Source organism: Anguilla anguilla, chromosome 17 (assembly GCF_013347855.1).
Source record: "Anguilla anguilla isolate fAngAng1 chromosome 17, fAngAng1.pri, whole genome shotgun sequence".
Classification (NCBI taxonomy): domain Eukaryota; kingdom Metazoa; phylum Chordata; class Actinopteri; order Anguilliformes; family Anguillidae; genus Anguilla; species Anguilla anguilla.
The window spans coordinates 4764696-4788066 of NC_049217.1; the positions used below are offsets into that span (position 1 = coordinate 4764696).

Here is a 23371-nt window from a genome sequence, read left to right on the forward strand (position 1 = left end):
TGCTTCACCCACAGGAAGCAGAGCCTGTCTCACATGCACACACGCACACACACACACACACATACACACACACGGGGGTGGGGGGGGGGGGTATATGACTAAATGTATGGTGAAATACTGAACTCACTTCAGCTACCTGCTGTTAGTCTCTCCTGGTTTTTGCTCTTGGCCTACTCTCTCTCTCTCTCCTTCTCTTTTTTCCGTACTATTCTCTCCTTCTCTTTATTTCCCCCTCCTGTCCCCCCTTTATATGACTCTCTCTCTCTCTGTCTATGTAGAGGGACTAGGCTTGGGGGGGTCGGATGTGGATGTACAGGGGATGAAAGGGAAGGAGAGTGGGGTGGAATAAGGGAGAAAGGGGACGGAAGAACAACTGAACAGAAGAGGGAGGGTAGTGGTGTGAAAAAGAGGCCCTGTGAAAGGCGAAGCTACCCTGAGGCAGCTTTTCATTGGTCCGATGCCCGTGATTGACAGCTCTCTATATCTCCTCCCACTCTGGGGTTAGGGAAAACCAGTCATCATCACTGAGTCACTGCACAGCTTATTCCAGGTTCCTCTTTCCTCCCTCCCTCCATCCAACTCTGCTTTCCTCCCTTCATCTCTCCTTTCCTTTCCTCTTTATTTCACTATTCCATGCCTTTCTGACCAGGAGATTTTATTGGAATTCTCAGCACTGTAATTATAATCAAGTAATGAAGGTCAGAGGTCATAGGTCAAAGCTCATAGGTGATAGTGTAAGAATATCACGTTGAAGACACTCCAAACATCTGAGTCAGTCAGTGTCTGTGCAAATATTGGTTTGGCCATGATAGCTAAAAAATACATCACACCATAAATAAAAAATCTGATTTCAAGATGCCCTTCAGAGCATGTATTTTTTTAATCATAGTTGTTTTTCCCCCCCACATGAAAGGTTTTTTTCAGGGCATGAAAATGCCACTATCTTATTCTGAAGTGGGGGAAACTGCCCTGGTGACACAATTTATAAGAGTAGCACATACATTTGGACAAAGATTGAGCAGTTGGTTGAGTTCAGTGGCAGTTGTACACCCTTTTCCCCCGTAAGTGTCAATTCCAAGTTCATTGAATGGAATAACTGTTGTAATCCTTTATTAAAACAAAATATGTTAAAAATTGTGCAATCTCATATGAATGTACACATATAACACAGGCTGGGAACAGAGCTGGGGTTTTCGTTTGTTTTTATTTCAGTGCTGTACTTGAAAAATGCTCATTGTTTGCTTTGGTGATAGTCATTAAGTTGATGCCTTTTTGATGGTTATACACATAATTTTGAATATGTGAAAGGACTGCTGATTCCAGTGTTTTGCTAACTGAATACAGTACTAGCAAACAACCCCAAATACAATTTAATGCATACTGGGAAGTTATTCAGAGCATAAGAGTGAGCTTGTGTTTAATCTTGTTGATTAATCTTCAGTAATTACAATAACTGCGTATGGAGGAACCACCTGTGATCATTACATTGAATTGCACACACCTGCTGGACTGATGGACCTCAAGAAGCAAGAAAGACACAAGACACTGCCAAATTTCATTTTTATTTTATTCTTTATCAACTTCTTCATACATGTGCAATAGGGGTGAAGGGAAATGCCACTATTTGTATTTGTAACTGTATACAAACTGAATGAGCTCCACCATCACCCCTACATGAGGGACACTGAAGTCAATTATAAACAGAAGAAAAAAATTCCCAATTTAAAAAATAGTGTCCCATCTTCATTATGAGCCACTGGATGCCATAAACTTTTAATGAAATACAAACTACAGAATGTAAGGCTAACATTTGCAGTTCAGGCATTCAGCAGGCTTACACAACTTGATTTCCTCATAGCATTTACATTGCATCTGTATGGGTAGCACCGATAGCCAGAGGCTAACAAAACGCGGTGAAGCAGCAGTGAGGTCAAAGTACCCCATGAATTGTTTTTTTTTTTTACAGCACTGGTTCTCACAATGCAGTGCAAAATATGAACAGTGAACAAAAAATAAAAATACTAGAAAATAAAAACTACCTAACAAAAGGAAAAATAAAGAAAAATAATACAATGTAGCAATTTGCAAAATTTGGCTATGCCTACTGGCCCAAAGTTTGCGACGCAGGTTTAGTCAGGATTGGCTGGTGGAACTCTAAACTCATAACTTTATACTAAGTAGCTCCACCCCTGACATAAACCACCATATATTAAATCAATTAACTTAACAGCCAAACTAAAATAAATGAACAATACAAAAAACATGGTACCAATAACAGAAATAATGTATAACATAAGATCAAGGGACTTGAAATGAATTACACGCAAATTATAAATAAATAAAAAATTCCCCCCTTTGAATGTAGACTGCAGTGGTAGCTGCCATCTACCCCCGCCTACATTAACTTGGTTTGTCCTTCGCCCCCTTTGGCAGTGCATGGAGCTGAGACGTGGAAGTGAGTAAGAGTTTACCCCCCAGACTTAATGCTAAAGCAAGAAAAGAACAGGGGGGGGGGGGTTAGGACCCAAATGCAGACGGGGAAAAACTCAAATTCCAAAAGGTAAGAACAAAAGACTTTACTTAACAAAAAGGGAACAAAAGGCCTCGCAGGGCAACTCTTCAAACAACACAAAGGAAAACTTCAAAAACACACGGAACCCAGGAAATCCAAAAATCCAAAAGCGCGTGGAACACAGAACATGGCAGGAACACACAGGGCAGGAACATGAGCGACCAAACACAACCAGACACAACCAAACAACCAGGGATCCAGCCCCTGAGTCTGGGAGACGGGAACTTAAATAGACAAGACACTGACGAGACACAGGAGGGCACCATGAACAATCAGGCCACAGAGAGGGAAGGGAAAACGAGACAACCAAAAACCAATAATTGAACAATTAAAAACAATAATACAATTAAACAAGGTACAAGCAGGACACAAAACAGAAGTGCCGCCATCTGGCAGCCCAACAAGGGAAACACAGACAGGAACACAGAACCATGACAGTACGTACCCCCCCCCCCCCCCCCCCCTCGGCATTCACGTCTTACTTCTTGAAGTATTTATGACATAAAAGAGGTAGTCCATCATGTTGGATATCAGCTTCATGAGCTTGACAGTTCAAAGCCTGACCAAAAGCACATATTTAGGGTGGAGGGGGGAAAGGTCAACTACAGGAAAGGCCAGTGAGATAGAGACTGCAGGTTGATTGGAGTTCCCTGAATCAGTGTCAGTGGCTGCAGGTTGGTTGGAGTTCCCTGAATCAGTGTCAGTGGCTGCAGGTTGGTTGGAGTTCCCTGAATCAGTGTCAGTGGCTGCAGGTTGGTTGGAGTTCCCTGAATCAGTGTCAGTGGCTGCAGGTTGGTTGGAGTTCCCTGAATCAGTGTCAGTGGCTGCAGGTTGGTTGGAGTTCCCTGAATCAGTGTCAGTGGCTGCAGGTTGGTTGGAGTTCCCTGAATCAGTGTCAGTGGCTGCAGGTTGGTTGGAGTTGTCCGTCATGTGTAGCTTCCCGAGGAGTTTGCTCCGCAGCCACACGTGGATTGAGTCCGGGGAATATGGGTCAAAGGCTGCAATGAGAAGCTCAGTCAGAACCCCAGTTCAGCAGAGCTCAGTGTGGCTCATATCAAACATATCACACACTCATATCACACACTCTGGCTCATATCACACACTCAGACTCATATCACACACTCAGCTCATATCACACACTCAGCTCATATCACACACTCTGGCTCATATCACACACTCAGACTCATATCACACACTCAGGCTCATATCACACACTCAGTCTCATATCACACACTCAGCTCATATCACACACTCAGACTCATATCACACACTCAGGCTCATATCACACACTCTGGCTCATATCACACACTCAGCTCATATCACACACTCAGGCTCATATGACACACTCAGCTCATATCACACACTCAGACTCATATCACACACTCAGTCTCATATCACACACTCAGCTCATATCACACACTCAGGCTCACACACTCAGGCTCATATCACACACTCAGACTCATATCACACACTCAGGCTCATATCACACACTCAGCTCATATCACACACTCAGCTCATATCACACACTCAGACTCATATCACACACTCAGGCTCATATCACACACTCTGGCTCAAATCACACACTCAGCTCATATCACACACTCAGGCTCATATCACACACTCAGCTCATATCACACACTCAGACTCATATCACACACTCAGACTCATATCACACACTCAGGCTCACACACTCAGACTCATATCACACACTCAGACTCATATCACATACTCAGCTCATATCACACACTCAGGCTCATATCACATACTCAGCTCATATCACACACTCAGGCTCATATCACACGCTCAGACTCATATCACACACTCAGGCTCATATCACACACTCAGCTCATATCACACACTTAGGCTCATATTCCACACTCAGACTCATATCACACACTCAGCTCATATCACACACTCAGACTCATATCACACACTCAGGCTCATATCACACACTCAGCTCATATCACACACTCAGGCTCATATCACACACCCAGGCTCATATCACACACTCAGCTCATATCACACACTCAGCTCATATCACACTCAGGCTCATATCACACACTCAGCTCATATCACACACTCAGCTCATATCACACACTCAGCTCATATCACACTCAGGCTCATATCACACACTCAGCTCATATCACACACTTAGGCTCATATTCCACACTCAGACTCATATCACACACTCAGCTCATATCACACACTCAGGCTCATGTCACACACCCAAGCTCATATCACACACCCAGGCTCATATCACACACTCAGACTCATAGCACACACTCAGGCTCATATCACACACTCAACCCATATCACACACTCAGCACATATCACACACTCAGACTCATATCACACACTTGCACATTTTACATGTTTAATCTCATTCTACAACCAACCAACTCACTATGAGCCACTCAGTTATTCTATACATGTCCAGAGTTTAATTAAGGTACAAGTTACCTCAGTAACATTAATTTCAGCCAATTAAAAACTATCCCAGAATTCCAGACCTGATTAAAATACAAACATTCAGCCAAAACACACACACACACACACACAAGGGACAACACTGCAACACACATCAAGACGTGTAATCAGGAGTAATTACAGTCTGAACCTTGAACATTTACACTTGATTATAATGACATTCATAAGCATTGAGTAAAGAATAGGAGTAAATATACTCACTGCTGGTCTTCACGTAGCCTGGAACAGAGACACACAGAGTTAGAATCATACACACAGCATCTGACTGTATCTGTAAAACTATTAAACTCTGTGAAATGTGATACTCAGTGGGTTTGTGTCTGTAACTCAGTCTCACTGTGTCAGTATCTCTGTGTGGCAGTGACTCTCACCTGAGCTTCTCTTCCTACACATGACGACACCGATGACGGCGAGGATGAGGATGAGCACGCCCACCACACAGCCGATGATGACGCCCATGAAGCTACGTGCTGCAGTCAGGGGGAATCACATTAAACACACACACACACACGCATGTACACGCATACACACATACACACACATGCACATAAACACATACAACAAACACGCAATTCTTGATTAATACATTACATATTTCACATCTTCTATAATGAACTTTTGTCTAAACCATCCCTGACTATTTGTGTTAATCAGCGGTGAGTGTAGTGATTATAGAGCTCACAGTATGTAGTGTAGTAAGAGTCAGAGGTTCTACAGAGTGAAGCCCAAATATTTTTCTGCAGAAATTATTTCTACATCTATTCTTGAATCGTGGGATGGACACTCGCTCACTCACTCTTTATATCTATTGCTCACTTACTCTTGATGTTCTCCTCTTTGACAGGCAGAACAATGTCCTGTTTCAGGCTCTTGTGCTGTACAGTACAGGTGTAAAGCTGGCTCTTCCAGTCCTCAGGCTTCACTGTCAGGTAAGATGTGGTCTGGAAAGTTCCGTCCCCATTGCGCACCGTCTCCCCCGGCTCTACATCCAGGTCCTCTCCGTTTCTCTGCCAGGTTATCGTAATGTCACGGGGGTAGAATCCGGTCGCATGACAGGTAACAACAGGAGAGGAGGAGTCCTTCTGCAGCAGAGACACATCAGGAGCAACTGAGAGGGGGGGGGGGCAATCGCGGGAGGGCAGAGGGTGGGAGATAGAGGGATTGTTCAATCTAATTTACACGGGCAGTGGTTAACCTCAATTACAATACTCAGTCAGTACAGCTCACCCGTTTTTCCTGTTTATGCCACAATAAACAAAATTTTATCAGCGTTGTACGACCATTCAAGTCAGCTACTCATCATCACCAAGCTGGTGCTGTTTTTCCTAAAAGTCTCATCTAGAAAATAATTCCATCTCCTGCAACGAGTAAAGCTGCTCTTCAGTTATCTGAGAACCATGTTTAGACATACTTAAAATATCAGAAAGAGCATCTTGACCCTTTTTTTCACCATCATTAACCTCTAACGGTAACTCCACAGACACCAACAAATCAGTATTTGTCCCCAGTTTGGTACTCTAGGGTTAAATTCTGACTGTCCGTGGATTTTGATCTTTGCCTGCCTTCTGTTGGAGTCGTAAAAATCAGAAGGTTGTGAACACAGCTGAAAAGACAATTTCCCCACAATCCGGAGATTGCTGTGGGACAATCTCACAACCTTTTCACCCCACCAACACTTGTGTCGACAGGAACGAGGATAAACAGATGACCAGGACAGGGTCTGTTTTCATGTCGTAAAAGCACCAACAGACAGGAACCTGGCTGACCATTACCCACATTATGGACTGATGAAAGCACTATATGTATGTGCATGTAAAATACAGAATGATATGATAAATGTGGTGGACTGTGAGTAATATCATCTGAAATGCAGGGGATATTGTATGTTACACAGACAGGCACACTGCACTGTTATAAGTTTGTACAGGGAGGTTTATCTGAAGTATGTATTGCCTACATAAGTGTTTGGATTATAGAAAGACCACTACCTTGGGCCTCCATAGAAAAGTATCTAAGAGACAGATTAAAGCATAAGGTCACGTTCCATCATAGAAAGTATCTTATTACTGTCACTACTTTTTAATGGTTCCCCTGTGTCTGCAGGGGAGGGGGGTATGCTCCCTGGAGTAGAGTAGTAGGGGGGTCTCTTGGTGGTGGGGAGGGTGTTCCTGTCCAGACCTTATTTGGGCATCCAAAGGGAACTGTGTAATGTGCAAGGCTTGCTCAGGATTGCATTTAAGGGAAGTCCAAGGAAACATTCAACGAGAATCTGATTTAAAACGCCATAAAACCGCCCTAAAACTGGCAAAGCCAAAAACAAACACAACAGCACTAATCAACAATTTTGATAAATCTAAATGTTCACTCCTTTAGTGCACTTCCAGTGCTCAGCCTAAAGACAAAAAGAAGAAAAGGGGAAAAAGAACCCTTAACAATCGCCATCTTACCGTGAACACACCCCGCCCCATCCCCCCCTTGCTCGCCCCCAACTTACCTGAATTCCCCAATCTCAGAATGCAGAAAGAAAGAGAGAGAGACACACCAACTCTTAAAAATGTCATCTTTTAACTATGTTCTTGATGAAACAAAGTCATATTTCACAACAGAACGCTGAAGACAGAAGCACTGACCATATTTAGAACAGGAAAATTAGTATAGAAACTGAAAAAAAAATCATAGAACACAATTTTAACAAAATTAGAATAAATTATGAAGTAATAGAGCATTGCGTAGTTCTGGCAGGCCACGAGAGTCAAGCGCTCCGGCTGAATCAGCTGATGGCTCAGCTGAGTGATGTTCGCCTATCACAGTACATTCACTAACAGGGCGGTCTACTTAAACAGCCTCCCTCTACTCATTCGGCTGCTCCTCCTGCATGCAAGCGCTGCACGTTGCTTCGTAAATCCCCTCCACCACCCCTGCTCCATCCCCATTCATCAAGAATTTGCATTTCTCCATTCCTATGTGTTAAGAAATTGCATTGCTCCATCCCTATGTGTTAAGAACTTGCTTTGCTGCTGGATCTGTTCTGTGTGTACCCCTCTAGGGGGGTTTGGCTGCTGGCCTCCCGGCCTTATCCACGCGGGCTGCGTGGTTGGCGGGAGAGCTCCAGAACAGAGCCATACCGCCAAACATAACTGTATTGCCTTATTGTCAATAAAGTTCTACTTTGATGACAGTGGTCCTGACAGAAAAGCTCATTTGTAAGCAAAGCTAATTGGACTGGACACCAGTAAATCAAAGAAAGGAGAATAACACAGATGGTAGGCCTCTAAAGCCTACCGCAGGAACTTTACCCCGGAACTAGGAACCTTTTGCGTTTCCACCGCAGGAACTAGGGTCTAAATTTAGTTCCGGGGGCTTTATTTTACCCCCAAAAAGGTTCCTGCTCGGGGGGTAGTACTTTCTAAAAGTACAGGAACCTTTGGGGTGGGGCGCAAGCACTGAAAATTTCTGATTGGTCGACTACTTGCAGTGTTATTTTTTTTTACTTTCAGCCGCCATGTTTAAAAATCTCCAGCCGCAAACCAATTTATTTTCATAAAATCAAACTTGTTATGCGGCGCAGTAGCCTAGTTTTGGTTATAGCCTGCCAACGTCTTGGAATTATAACGTGTGCTCTTCTGTTCTTTTCTTGCTTTAGTATTTGTTTTATTAAATGCTAAGCATTCGTGCTGGGACAGCATATTACGTACCAAAACATTCAAACGGATTAATTCGGTTGCTGAATATTTTCTTCCGGATTTTCTTTGTTAGCCCGTTGTAATTGACTCAAAACGTTTGATACAGTTATGTGAGGTATGCGGTAGTTCTGCGTAATTCACATTGGTGATAGCCTAGTATAAGCAAATTGGAAGTCACCTTCCGCACTTTTTGTCAGGGTAAAATAACAGGTTAATTCTAGTAATCGTCCCTTTAGCTTTTTCAGACTGCCGTAATTTTACTCTGCCATTCTTCAATTCCACAAAAAGACCAGGAAGACTATGGACTAATTTATGGTGCATGGTTCGCATTTGGACGGCACACTTCGCTGCTCGGCTAGCAGTAACTTCGAAGGAAAGCAAACGGTGGCTGTACCACTGCTAATATAAATTTTCACGCAAGTCCGAGTTTTCGTTCTATTCTTGTCATTTTGCAATTAGCCTATATGGAATTGACGATGAGAAAGTAATCAAACAGCAAATTGTTTACAACGTGTGCATGTTTTCTGCTGTTGTTGCCAGTTATACATATAAATGTGAATGCATTCTGTCGCTTCGGATGTCAAGACATGAAAGAGAATGTTCGCATAAAAATATAATGAAAGTGTTTGAGAGGATATATAAAACAGTTAAAATCTGACTATTGGCCTGTTATATCCTATTTGTTGCATAACAACGGTCCAAGTTCAACTACCGACATTTTTGCTTGACAACGGTAAAATATGCCCAAACGGCTGCAGAAGAATCTTTCAATTCCAGGTGATTAAATCGATTAAAAAAAAAATAAATACAAAAGTAACCATATATAATCATTGTTGGTAGCCAGTTGTATATAAGTGGAATAAACCCCTCCGGGCTGTCCCGGTTATTAGAAAATAATGTAGGCTACTTCGGTGGTAGTATGGGGTTACAGAAGAAATCATATGACAGATGGACCGACGACAACGTCGCTTTTTCATACGTCAGTGGGCTAATTTGCCTAATCTTCGCGGAACTTTAGACCACGGTGGAAACGCAGACAACCATGGGCTGAAGGAACATTTTAGTTCCTGAAAAGTAGTTCCTGGGACTAAAAGTTCCGGGTAATTTTGGTGGAAACGGCTCAATTTTGGCTTAAGATATATTAATAACAGAAATACAACATAAAAACCGAAAGACTCAAAAACAAGTTAGCAAGCTTGCTAACTACTGTAAACATTAGGCAGCAAGGAGCTTAAGAAAGTGACAGCTGGAGTTCCTCAATATAACAATTTTGGTTACCATGGCAACAGAATAGGCCAGGAAATAGTATAAACTGTCCATACTGATAAACAGCCCTGTACTGTAATTATGCTCACACAGAGGACAGGAAGACAACCTGATCTTCCACACAGAACACCCAAAAGCCTGGCACGCAGCTCTGTGTAAACACTTTCAAAATATCAAAAAGAGAGGCATCTGTCATGGGAGACAGATTACCAGCCCAACCCCCCCAGGCTCGCCATCCACAGGCCCAGAGCCCACCAGGAGCAGCTATGCTGCAGTCCTGAGCCAGCCAGACCCCCGATGCCCATACTCATACCTAGGGGCAATTTGGACTCTCCAATTAACCTAACCTGCTTGTCTTTGGACAATGTTTTACCTGTTCAACGTGTAAATGTTATAATTACAGTTAACTAAATTAAATAAAATAGTTCATATATACAAATTTTTATTTTCTTTCCTTTTGAATATTTTTTGTTATATATGATATATAATGCTGTTGTGCTCTCAGTGCTGCTGTACCTGTCCTCTCCAGAGTGCTCTTCCTGTAGCTCACGTACTTCTTCAGTGACTCAATGCAGGTCTGGGTCTGGCTGTAATTCTCAAGCTCAGCTGGATTCCATTTCACTGCACTGATAAACAGCTGCTGTGCAGATGGAATGAAACTCCAGTTTTTTATGGCATCAGGAAAAAACCTTTTCCAGCCGTATACATAACGTTCAATCCCTCCTGCGTTCCTGGTCTTATCATCCCACACACAGCCAACAGTCCACTCGAGAATGTGTTGACCTGGAGAGAAAAAACACACACTGTCACTGCACACATGCCACACATCCCACACACACACTCTCTCTCTGAGTCACCTGCAGCACGTCCACACACAGCTCTGATCCCACTGAGACTACAGCACTAAGTTCTGATCCCACTAAGACTGCAGCATTAAGCTCTGATCCCACTAAGACTTCAGCGTTAAGCTCTGATCCCACTGAGACTACAGCATTAAGCTCTGATCCCACCGATACTACAGCATTAAGCTCTGATCCCACTGAGACTACAGCATTAAGCTCTGATCCCACTGATACTACAGCATTTAGCTCTGATCCCACTGAGACTACAGCATTAAGCTCTGATCCCACTGAGACTACAGCATTAAGCTCTGATCCCACCGATACTACAGCATTAAGCTCTGATCCCACTGAGACTACAGCATTAAGGTCTGATCCCACTGAGACTACAGCATTAAGCTCTGATCCCACTGAGACTACAGCATTAAGCTCTGATCCCACTGAGACTACAGTATTAAGCTCTGATCCCACTGAGACTACAGCATTAAGCTCTGATCCCACTGAGACTACAGCGTTAAGCTGTGAGCAGGGATATGTATCCATATGTGTATTTTAATGTGTGTCTGTGCTTACCCTGAGTTGACTTGTAATGCTGCATTGCAATTCCAATATTGTCTTTGAAGATATGATGTGCATAGAGCGCTTTCTGAGTCTGTTTGTCCCAGTACTGCTTGTCCACTGATTTTTCCATCCACTCAGTCTTGGGGATCATCCTCCTGATGCTGCTGTCATAGTGCACAAACTGCTCATCATCCACCAAACCCGTGATGGTGAAGTCTGGGGAGTCAGTATCCCCAGTGACAACAACGTAGATGTACTTCAGAGAGTGAGTGGCTGTGGACACAAACACACTTTCATTAGAATCAAGTACAAAATAAATTACTGCATTCAGCAGACACGCTTACCTAAACAGCATCAGACTACACTTAAAAAAAAATATATATTTACCCAGTAATTTACCCGGATTCATGTAATCCAAGGTCATGGTTTAATACTCTGCGCATTCTGATACATCGGTTCTGTGCAAGCAACTCTGAATTCAACCCTTTTGCGCATCAATGAGTCAATAACAGTCTCATAATCGTTCATGCTCCGTGCTCGTCTAAGTAGGTACGCTCGCTGTGATGTAAAACTATGCGGACCAAATTGGAATGAAACAAATCTTATGCGGTTTATCTGGAATTTACAAGATTGTATGAAGAACGGCTACAGACCTACTGACACCTCTCTCCTCTGGAATTAGCCAAAAAACAAACAAACAAACAAGTGTTTCCTCCTCCTCTATTGCTATTGACTAGAGCTTCATATTACAGTAAAGGATTTTTCTTTGGTGAGAAGAATGCTGTGTAACGTACAAATCAAAATTTTGGGATTTTGGGTTTCTGTCTATTTTGCACATGAAAACAAAAAAGTTGAAGTCAGGTAAACCAAAAAAAAAAAAAAAAAAAAAAAACATGGATTAAACAATATAATGAATCTGTCTGTGCTGTCACATTCTTGCACCGATGACCAATAGACTAGCTAGTTAGCTTCCTCGCTTTTAAATTAGCTCTCAGGATCTTTGTCTCACTTTAATCCGACGTTCTAAACATTTTTACATTCAGAATGACAACGACTTCCTAAATGATTGTAAAAATACTTAATGCAAAGTGTATGTATTTGGTGTTCTGTGCTGTTGCATTTTGCCGGGTGCTTGATCATAAATGCAAGTATGTACTGTCAATGCTATTCGAAATCCAGTACCACCAATTTAATTGGCCTGAAAATGATCTTAGGCGTGATCACTCATGTAGGGAGGATTCTCAGTAAGAGAGTCGCTTTCACCCATGAAATCTCCTCATAACTGGTGTCAACAGTGTAACAGCTGGTCATGATAATAATAATAATAATAATAATAATAATAATAATAATAATAATACGCAAAATCTTGAGGGAAATGCCTTTAAGTGGGTTAAATTTGAGAGAGCAAGAAGCACAGGAAAACTTTTACTTGACATTTGGTACCCCATAAAATCCATTAAAAATCACATCGTCTGCCACAAAGACATCGTTATCCTATCAAATGCTGCAAGAATATGAACAATATGCTCATGTCTCAGCATCCTACATTGTCACCTCACTTCTGGAGGCAAGATCGCAGAAGACCTGAATCTGCGTACATGATATGCGCCAACCAAGCAGGAGCGAACTTTTTCAGTTACAGTATGCATCCTGTAATATGCGCTGAACTACGCCTGTAGTTTTGGGCGCATAAAAAAAGACGAAAGAAATGTAATTAAAAACGAGAACGATTTTTAAAACTCAACAACCTTTGCTTAAACTATATTCCATTTTTTGTTATCCTACTTGTGTAAATACAAAACATCTCAAACACAAATAGAAAAGACGGCGACTGTTCATGCATTCCATGATTTTTGCATGCATTTCTGAATCTGCGTCCATGATCTGCGCCCGAACAATCAGTAGTCGAACTTTATCAGTTTTGTATTTCAGGCAGTTTTCCCCCTTGCATGTCCGATACAGGCCTCGCGTATGCATCCTGTAATACGCCCTGAACGCAACAGGAATCGGAAGCTGCGAATCGGGAGCTAACTTCAGCGTCGTATTTATTTCTAATATAGGCTATTTATAATCCAGTTTAACTTACCCGCATTTCCCCCGCAAATACCACATAGCACGACACAAAGAAGAGCGAGGACTCCCATTCCGAGGAAAAGGTTCAGTTACATTATTCAATAAAACATGACCAGATTTTGTTCTTCAGGTCTGCCGCGAACTCATCGAGTCTTTATGAAAGCGATAAGACCAAGAAATAAACAGGTTGGTAAATGGGTAGCGCTTTGCCAATACTAAACACGCAGAGTCGAAGCGTCACTAAACTCTAGGGAAATTAATAAAAATAGGTTCAGCACCGAAACTGAAAGTAAAGGTCGATTGAAGGCGCTCATAATGGAATAATAATAATAATAATAATAATAATAATAATAATAATAATATAGCCTCCTTTATTAGGTAGCCTACACCTGCTCGTTAGCGCAAATAATCCTCCTAATAGAGAATCCTGTGGCTGCAACTCACTATAAAAAGCATGCAGACATGATGAAGAATTGAGGCTATTAACTGCAAGGTTGTAAAGTGGGGAAGGAACTGGGCTTGTAACCGAAAGGTCATAGGTTTGATTCCCGGGTAGGACACTGCTGTTATACCTTGGAGCAAGATACTTAACCTGAATTTCTTCAGTATATACCCAGCTGTATAAATTGATACAATGCAAAATGCTATGTAAAAGTTGTGTAAGTCTCTCTGGATAAGAGTGTCTGCTAAATGCATGTAATGTAATGCTATTTTGGAGGCAAAAGGGGGTCCTACCCTACATACAGTGCAGTGTGTAAGTATTGTGGTGACACAGTTTTTATTATTTTGGCTAAGTACTCCTGCACATGGCATTTGAAATGAAGCAGTCACTATGGGGCTGAAGTGCAGACTGTCTAATCTGAGGGTATTTATGTCCATATGGATGATCCATGTAAGAATTACAGCCCTTTTTATACATAGTCTCCCCCATTTTAGGGGAGCAAATGTAATTTGACAAATCAACATAATCAGAAATAAAGCTCTCATATTCAGTACTGGTTACAACTCCTTTATATTCGATGACTGCCTGACGTCTGTGACCCGTAGACATTACCAGACGCTGAGCATATTCCTTGGTGATGCTCTGCCAGGCCTGTACTGCAGTCATCATCAGTTCCTGTTTGTTTCTGGTTCGTTTTGCCTTCAGTCTTGTCTTCAGCAAGTGAAACGCATGTTCAGCTGGATTCTGGGCAGGTCAAGTCAAGAACACCATCCACATTTTTTCCACAACTCATTTGCTGCTGTAGCAGTATGTTTGGGGTCGTCGCCCTGCTGCAAGGTGAAGCACTGTCCAATCTGAGCTGATAAGATATTTCTGTCCACATCAGAATTCATCCTGTTGCTGCCATCAGCAGTCAGTGAAGGCAAGTGAGCTGTTTCAGTGACCGCTATACATGCCCAAGCCATAACGCTACCTCCCTCTTGTTTCACAGTTGAGCAGGTGCTTTGGATCACAAGCAGTTCTTTTATCATACTCTAACCTGGCCATTTTGTTCCTGAGGTTTATCAGTGGTTGGCATGTTGCGGTGAACCCTCTGAGGTTATGCTGGTGTGCCCTTCCCTTTAAGGTAGTCTATGGTAATGAGCTGCTTTACGCATTCTGCCAAAAGCAGAGCATGCCCTTCTCTCCCAGCTGATGAGTCATGGGGCCGGGGGGGGGGGGTGGGGTGTGAGCCTATGCAGGGGCATATACATCTCCCATCCAATCAACAGGCACTCTGGGTAAATGACTAACAGTTAGCTGGCTTGTCCAAGAAGGTGCTTTTCTGTGTTCCATGTGTGTTATTTGGAAGAGATGGCACATACCAGTAGCAAGCTTGCCAAATGGTTACACACCAGTAGCAAAGTTACCACACAATTACACACCACTAGCAAAGTTAAAACACAGTTACACACCAGTAGTAAACTTACCACAGGGTTACACACCAGTAGTAAACTTACCACACGGTTACACACCAGTAGCACACTTGCCTGACAAACTTGCCTCATGGACCAGGTAGCTGCCAGTGAAACAAGGTATAGTACATTTACATGGCCTTAATGTTTTTATCAGATTAATTTTGACACACTGACTTGACTGACTGAAATGTATCAGTTTGCCTTTAATCATTTAGCAGATGCTCAGTGTAAATATCCTGAGTTAGTTAATTAGGAGTTAATCAGGAGTGACTCAAATGCATTGTGCCTGTGTGTGTCAGTTTCCCCCCTGGTTTTAGTTGGCCTCAGAACGTCTTCTGTTTGTTTTTGAAAAGACATTTTCTTTTTCTCTGCTTCGGGTCGAAGTCGTTTATTCTTCTTTTCTTTTCCCTGTTCCTTTATTTTCTTTATAAACTCCTTCTTCCTCAGTTACCCGTTTAGGGGTTTATTCATTTTTTGGGATACGTCCCTTAGGAGTATAGCACTCCCTTCTTATTTCGTCTCTCACGAGACTCAGTGGTTACTGGAGTGCCCCTTTAGTAACTTATAGATCCCCTGTTTGGTCGCGTCTGGTCTTCACACTTCCCCTCCCTCACAGAGTGGTGTTTTACTGAAGGTATACACAACTCTGTAGCTTAGAGGAGTGTGCGTGTGTAAATCTTCTCTACTCCATGTCTCTAACAGTATGATCGTGTCTGAATTATGTACAATATTTACAAAATCAGGATCAGTGCTCTTTTCTCCAAAAGTGGAGGAGTACAGCCCCTGAATATTAAAGCTTGTGATTTTAAACCCTGAAATTGTGATTCAATTCTGTCTTTACCAGTAAATGTATGTAGTTGTTTTTTGTTTGTTTTTTCCAAAGCACTCAGTCCATCTAATTTAAAAGATTATTACATATAAATGTCAACATGTGTTTTATCTGACTAAGTTCAGTAGCAGCTTTGGTACCTCCCTTTGACACTACAGCAACAAAGCTTTCTGTCTGTCTCTTAGGCTGGAGCCTGTCCATCTGTTCTCCAGTGTCAGGCTGCCTGGGCTGGTGGGAAGAGAGACGTGTCTGTTGTCTCAGCTTCATGTCTCCTGGTAGTTGGCCATGGACTGCAGGTCCCTGATGAAGATCTGTCTTCCCTTGTGCTTTGCTGTCCAGTGCTGTGTCTTTGAGCACTTTAGCAAAAAGTCTCATGCCCTCTCTGTGTATGTGGACATGGTCATAGAGATGCTCATGTTGGATGCTCCGGTGGTGTGCTACACGCACATAAGGGATCTGAGCACAGTTCCTTGTGACTTCCATGTTTATCTCATTGATAATCCTCTGAGGTACGTCTGTTCGAGGCAGGAGGGTAGATACGATGACCTTAGCTGTAGGATAGGTGTGTGTGGCTGTCTTCACCACAGTGGTCAGGGCCTTGGCCACATTAACTTTCCTCGTGCTGAGGTCATTGGTCCCTGTGTGTAAGATGATGTGGGAGGGCTCTCCCAGCGATTCCTCTGTTAGCAGGCGCAGGGCAGACTGAATGGTGGGACACCAGAGCTTCCTCACTCTTCTCCCAGGGAACAGCCGTCTCTCGTCTAGATGTTTCCTGTTAGAGTCACACAGGATGACAACACGGTCCTTTCTCCGCTGTCCTCTCTGTGGGCTGTTGGCGAGAGCAGTGCTGGGCGGCGGTTTGTTCTTTGTGGTGGTGGAGCCTCTTTTTTTAGAAGTATTATGAGAGACTGGGGAGGCTGGGGGGCTGGGGGAGAAGGTTTGGTGATGTGTGTTTGTGTGCTGGTGTTGTGGTTGTTGTGTGAGTTGGTGTCATGGTTGATGTGTGAGGGTGTTACATTACATTACATTACAGGTATTTAGCAGACGCTTTTATCGAGAGCGACGTATAACAAGTGCATCAGTTCAAGGTGCAGAGGTGCAGAAAAACACACTAGAGTGAAGTAGAGATCATAGTGCCAGAAGTGACCACATAGATCAGGACTCCAACCCTGTAGGGTAACCTGTTCAGCAAATAAACAAGACAATCCTGCCAAGTACAAAACTAGCACTGAAATCACATTTGCCTAATCAGAATCTGTGTGGTTGGTAGTGGTAGTGGTAGTGTGTATGGGAGTGTGAGGAGGTAGATTCCTCTTCAGCTCCTCTAGCTGGCAGAGCCTGGTTGTGCTGCTCCCTCCTGAACAGTTCCTCCTTTACTCTCTTCAGCTCTCTACAGATCTCCTGGTTGGACTCTTCCAGCTGTCTGACTGTAGAGAAGAGCTGTTGGAGTTGGTCCATAGTGGGGTTTGTAGGCTGGCTGTGGATCAGGTTGAGGCTGCAGGTGGTGTCCTCTTTGAAGAGTACGTAGTCTCTCTCCAGTTCAGAGCAGGACCCTGGGGGTACATCTTCACTGTTAGGCCTCACCTCTGACTCTTGTTTGAGCTTCTGGGCCTCTGCTTTTAAAAGGAGGAATTTGGTTTGGAAGTCGTTGAGGCTGGACTCTGGCCCTTGTACCGTGACTGTTCCGTTGTGGTAGATGTTGACAGTCATCTTGAAGTCATCTTCTCCTTCCAGAGTCAGCTGTCTTCCTTTACTGATGCCTCCTTTCTTAATACAGGTCATAGCAGTACAGATAGCACTGTGCCATGCTGAAGGGTGGTGGGTGAAAAACAGTAGGTTGCACCTGGTTCTATTTTCTGTTGGCCAAACAAAAATGTCTTAAACCATTGCAATATGATATAAAACTAAAGATATCTTGAATCAGAAATTACTATATATACTGTATTGTTCTCTCATAGTTCCATACATTACCTACTGTGTGGAGGTATGGGGAAATACATACAAAACCAGCACTTATCCAGTTTTCACCCTACAGAAGAGAGCTATAAGAATTGTAAATCGAATGGATTATTACGAACCAACCAATGCACTATTTATTAACTTACATGCTTTAAAATTTTATGATCTAGTTGATCTTAAAACTGCACAGATAATGTACAAAGCACAAAATAATTTGCTTCTTAACTGTATTCAGAGATTGTTTGAAATTAGTGAGAGCCAGTATGAAATTAGGGGAATAGGTATGTTTAAAGAATCAAGGGTACGGACAAATATAAAAATGAGATGTATATCTGTCAAAGGGGTTAATTTGTGGAATAGTTGTGACAAGTAATTAAGAATGTGTAGTTCACTTTGCAAATTTAAAAAAATGTTTAAAAAAAAATAATTTGGTAAACAAATATAATAATATAATAATAGTTATAATAATGATCATTATTGTGTATGAAACGTTTGGAACTTTTGTTTTTGTTTCTGTTCTGTTTTGTTTTTGTATAGCCTAAACCTAGTAGTGAAAGGGTTGCCTATTAGAATATGTTATGTAAAAAGGGTAGGTATAATAAGCTAAAGCTTCAGCCTACACCTTTTCGGTCAATATTTTTTGTTTTCCTTTTAATTTAATTTAATGCCTTATTATTGTTTATTTATTTCTATGTGCATTCTTTTTGGAAAATTGTTAATAAGGACCGAAATAAATTACTACTACTACTACTACTACTAATGAATGAATGAATGAATCTGCAATGTGATGTCTGAGAAAATGCACTGAATGAACAAATGAATAAGATCTGAAAAATGAAGGCCTGCTCAGGAGTAAAAGTCTTTAGTCAATGAGACAGTTTCAGGAGGTTTTCATCACAAGTTCTGTTCAGTGTGAACAACTGAATTTTAGATCACCTGCTGGTGTCTCTGATATTCAAAAGGTCAAATGTCGAGTCCAGAGTAAAATACCAGACAGATCCGCTCAACCTATAAAACTCTTTTTTATGGAAAAAGCCATTTATTTTTTTAATTAATTATTTCAATGTGGATTGTGTAGTCTACTCAGTAACATTCAAATGGTTTTTTGGAAAACTAGCCAGTCTTATCTGAACCGCAATGTCTGCTAGATACACATCTGGATGAATAGAATATTATTTAGAGTACGAGATACAAAACTTACACGTGTGGTATACTGTATACACAGGTGTGTGACAGCAAGTGTGAGGGTTAAGGTCACTTTGGGTGTGAGTGTTGGGTTAGGGTTAAGCGGAGGGGTAACGTTGCTGTTCTCCCATGATGCATCGGTGGCCGGTCTCTCGCTCCTCTCCCAGGTGGAGGCCTGTTTGGGCTGGCGTGCAGGAACAGCCGTCTCAGACGCACGTCCGTGGTCTTCCTGGGCATGGTGGTGCACTTCGTCGCCTTCTACCTCATCTTCCTCAACATCCCGGACGACGCCCCTCTGGTTACGAGCAGCGTCACGCAGCACGAGCCGTACCTGCTGCCCAGGTTCTCCACCTTTTTCACCTATTTTAGTCTCCTAAAGTAGTTTTCTGAAATTTTTAATAAAACCAGAGAGCAGAGGAGAAGGCTACATTTGAAATAATAAGATTTGAACTCGAGCCTTTCTAGTGCATCTGTTTTGCCCTCCTGTCAAGATGATCATAGGTAGATGAGTGAGCACAAGATCAAAAGAAAGTTTGGTGACAAGAAATGTGTGTCTGTGTGCATGTGTGTGTGTATGTGTACCTGTATGTGTGTTTGTGTGTGTATGCGTACGTGTGTGTGCGTGCGTCCATGCGTGCCTGCTCGTATGTGCGCATGTGTGTGTGTGTATATGTGTACGTGTGTGTGCGTGTGTGTGCACGTGTGTGTGCGTGCATGCGTGCGTGCGTGCATGCGTGTCTGCTCATATGTGCGCATGTGTGTGTGTGTATATGTGTATGTGTGTGTGCGTGTGTGTGCACGTGTGTGAATGTGTGTGTGTGTGTGTGTGTGTATGCGTGCATGCGTGTATGTGTGTGTGTGTGTGTGTGCGTGTGTGTGTGTGTGTGTGTGTGTGTATGTGTGTGTGTGTGTGTGTGTATGTGTGTATGTGTGTGTGTGTGTGTGTGTGTGTGTGTGTGTGTGTGTGTGTGTGTGTGTGTGTGTGTGTGTGTGTGTGTGTGTGTGTGTGTGTGTGTGTGTTTGTTTGTGTGTGTGTGTTTCTGTTCTCCAGCATATCCATTGCCTTGCTGTGCAGTTTCTTGCTGGGGCTGGGGGACAGCTGCTTTAACACCCAGCTCTACAGCATCCTGGGCTGTGTGTACGGAGAGGAAAGTGCACCTGCCTTCACCATCTTCAAATTCATCCAGGTAACAGCACTCACCTGTGGGCTCAGAGCCAGCTGCAGGGAACAGTCAGACTGACACCTCACTACTCAATATGGCCCTCAAATATACACATTATTGCCACTTTTTACAGGAGTACACCCTGTGAAATATATTTATGTTTCTGAACATCATATTTATTAGTCATATTTATCGGTGGTAGAGCTCTTGCCTGCCACGCTGGAGGCCCGGGTTCGTTTCCTGGCCAATGAGGATGTGCAAGCCAGTGCATTCTCAGTGCCAGTCCCAAGCCCGGATAAATGGGAGGGTTGCGTCAGGAAGGGCATCCGGCATAAAACATATGCCAAATCAAATATGCGGTTCGGATGATCCGCTGTGGCGACCCCTAATGGGAACAGCCGAAAGAGAGAGAGAGAGAGAGAGAGAGAGAGAGAATGTCATATTTATTATACTTATTTACTGTGTGTTGCTGTGTCCTTAAAGGTGATCCCTGGGCTTTTTCTCTGAAAAATGCTCAGGGCCGGGTTTACTAACGAAATGGTCACAGTTCAAAAACATTCCGTTTATTGCAACTCTGTTGTGAAATAAATGATGACCAAATTAAAACTTTGCTGCAGCATAACTCAGGCAAGTCACAGGTCCAGCCAAGAAAAGAACCGTTTCCAAATTTCAGCATCAAACACAAACACACATACCCAGGGTACCGCACAGTGACACCCCCATCATATGTTTTCTGGCAGTTATGAATATGTAGAATGTGTGATCTGAGGTTGTCATGGCGGTGGTGTGAAATCAGTGAAGAGAAAGAGATGTTTGTTTTCAGGTTACTGTCACTTCCTGTCACAATACCCAAGATGGATGAAGGAACCAGTCAGTCAGATATAATAATATTACGCAGAATTATAGGATAAAGAGACACAGCTATGAGCTCTCTTGACAGCAAAGCGAAATTGAAATTTTTGACTTCCACAATCCTGCAGCTATAGGTTGGAATTTGAAAGGTGACACAATTTCAGCTAATAATGATGTGTGAGTAGAAAGCACATTTTTTTACACTAACATCAAAGAGACAGACAGCACTGACAGCCAACTACCCCCAGTTTAATAATAGCAAAGGTGATAATTATAATTCTATTGTCACTGTGTGCATGCGTTAGTGAGCGTGGGTGTGTGTGTGTGTGAGTACAGTATATGTGGGTTTGTAAAGTAATTGTTTGTGCTGCAGCCGGGTAAATGTATTGTATAAAAAAGTTGTAGTGGGTCTTAGTTAGCCTGTGCTAACGCTACATTAACACCCTGCTGAAGCTGCAGTGGGTCTGGGTTTAGTTAGCCTGTGCTAACGCTACATTAACACCCTGCTGAAGCAGCAGTGGGTCTGGGTTTAGTTAGCCTGTGCTAACGCTACATTAACACCCTGCTGAAGCTGCAGTGGGTCTGGGTTTAGTTAGCCTGTGCTAACGCTACATTAACACCCTGCTGAAGCTGCAGTGGGTCTGGGTTTAGTTAGCCTGTGCTAACGCTACATTAACACCCTGCTGAAGCTGCAGTGGGTCTGGGTTTAGTTAGTCTGCGCTAACGCTACATTAACACCCTGCTGAAGCTGCAGTGGGTCTGGGTTTAGTTAGCCTGCGCTAACGCTACATTAACACCCTGCTGAAGCTGCAGTGGGTCTGGGTTTAGTTATGCTGCGCTTTGCTAACGCTGCATTGACGGCCTGTTTCTCTCTCAGTCCATATGTGCAGCCCTGGCCTTCTTCTACAGTGGATACCTGCTCCTCTCATGGCAGCTGCTGCTCATGGTGCTGCTAGGATTTGTGGGAACTCTCTGCTTCTTCCTGGTGGAGAAGATTCAGAACCTGACCGAAGCCTTGGAACAACCGTAACCGTCCCGGACATCTCATCCCATCCGTTCACTTTCCGTTATACGGGGCCAAAATTTGGTATCGTCTCAAAAGAAGGATATGCACTATTTTATATCAGCTTTAAATGAAGTAACTCAGTGCAATACACAAATAATATTATTATACGAGTTATTTATGTGTTAAGCAAACGGTCACTTGAGAAAGACTGTACATTTCAGTTTAATCTTTGTACATTTCAGTTTAATCTTTGTTAGGCTCATCATGCTGGCCTTCCTTGTACATTTTTCTCAGGGCTGTATAAGAATCATGACCTTTCTGCACCAGAGACAGCTTTATGCTCTAATAGTACTTTAACGTCAGATATTATTGGGACAATCACATAATAAAAATTATACTGTGTGCAGGAAGATATTTTTTACTTTAATGGATTTTGACAGTTATGGTAATTTATGATTGTACTTAGCAGGTAAGTTATGGATATGTCCAGCTATGAAAGATGAAAGTCAGTTTGGCACCAAAGACACCTGACAGTAATGGAGGCAAATTCACTATGAATTCACTGTTAAATTCCTTTTAATTACTCCAGGAAAATACATTCTGAGGTTCTGCCGATTTTTACCAGTGCAATTGCTATATACAAGACTTCATAACTTCACAATGATAACTTTACTACATAATAATACATTTCACTACAACAATCAGTACCATTTCAAAAAAAAAAAAAACGCAAAAATAAAGGAACATTGTTCGCAGTTCTTTTACACAAGGTCACAAGGTCAATGTAATATCACAACTTATGCCATTTGTTTTTGTTCACTGTAATGCTACAAGTCTAGATCAGAGTGAACATTTAAAAAATGTTTGTTAGTTATGCTTATTTTTATGACAGTATAGAGAGCTTCTTAAAGTGTGACCAAAATAACATTTTAATTTTGTGTTTTGTTTGTTTAATCTACTGACATTGGCCTAGATGGCTTATTTGTGTTTATTCATG

At 42.4% G+C, this 23371-nt stretch overlaps 1 protein-coding gene and 1 gene segment (V, D, J or C); one reads left to right on the plus strand and one right to left on the minus strand.

Moving 5' to 3' along the window:
- LOC118216209 overlaps positions 1-13666 on the minus strand; it is a 145739-nt gene extending 132073 nt beyond the window's left edge. Inside the window, 4 exon segments of the C gene segment in view lie at positions 5880-6167; positions 10525-10791; positions 11421-11681; positions 13495-13666. Of these exon segments, the coding sequence occupies positions 5880-6167; positions 10525-10791; positions 11421-11681; positions 13495-13552 (874 nt within the window).
- Positions 13667-19486: 5820 nt separating this feature from the next.
- LOC118217077 (UNC93-like protein MFSD11) lies at positions 19487-23102 on the plus strand (the record flags this gene model as incomplete). Its single annotated transcript, XM_035398874.1, has 3 exons — positions 19487-19695; positions 20405-20540; positions 22246-23102. Coding segments are annotated over 3 exons (498 nt in total), but the record flags the coding sequence as incomplete, so codon positions are not given.
- Positions 23103-23371: the final 269 nt, after the last annotated feature.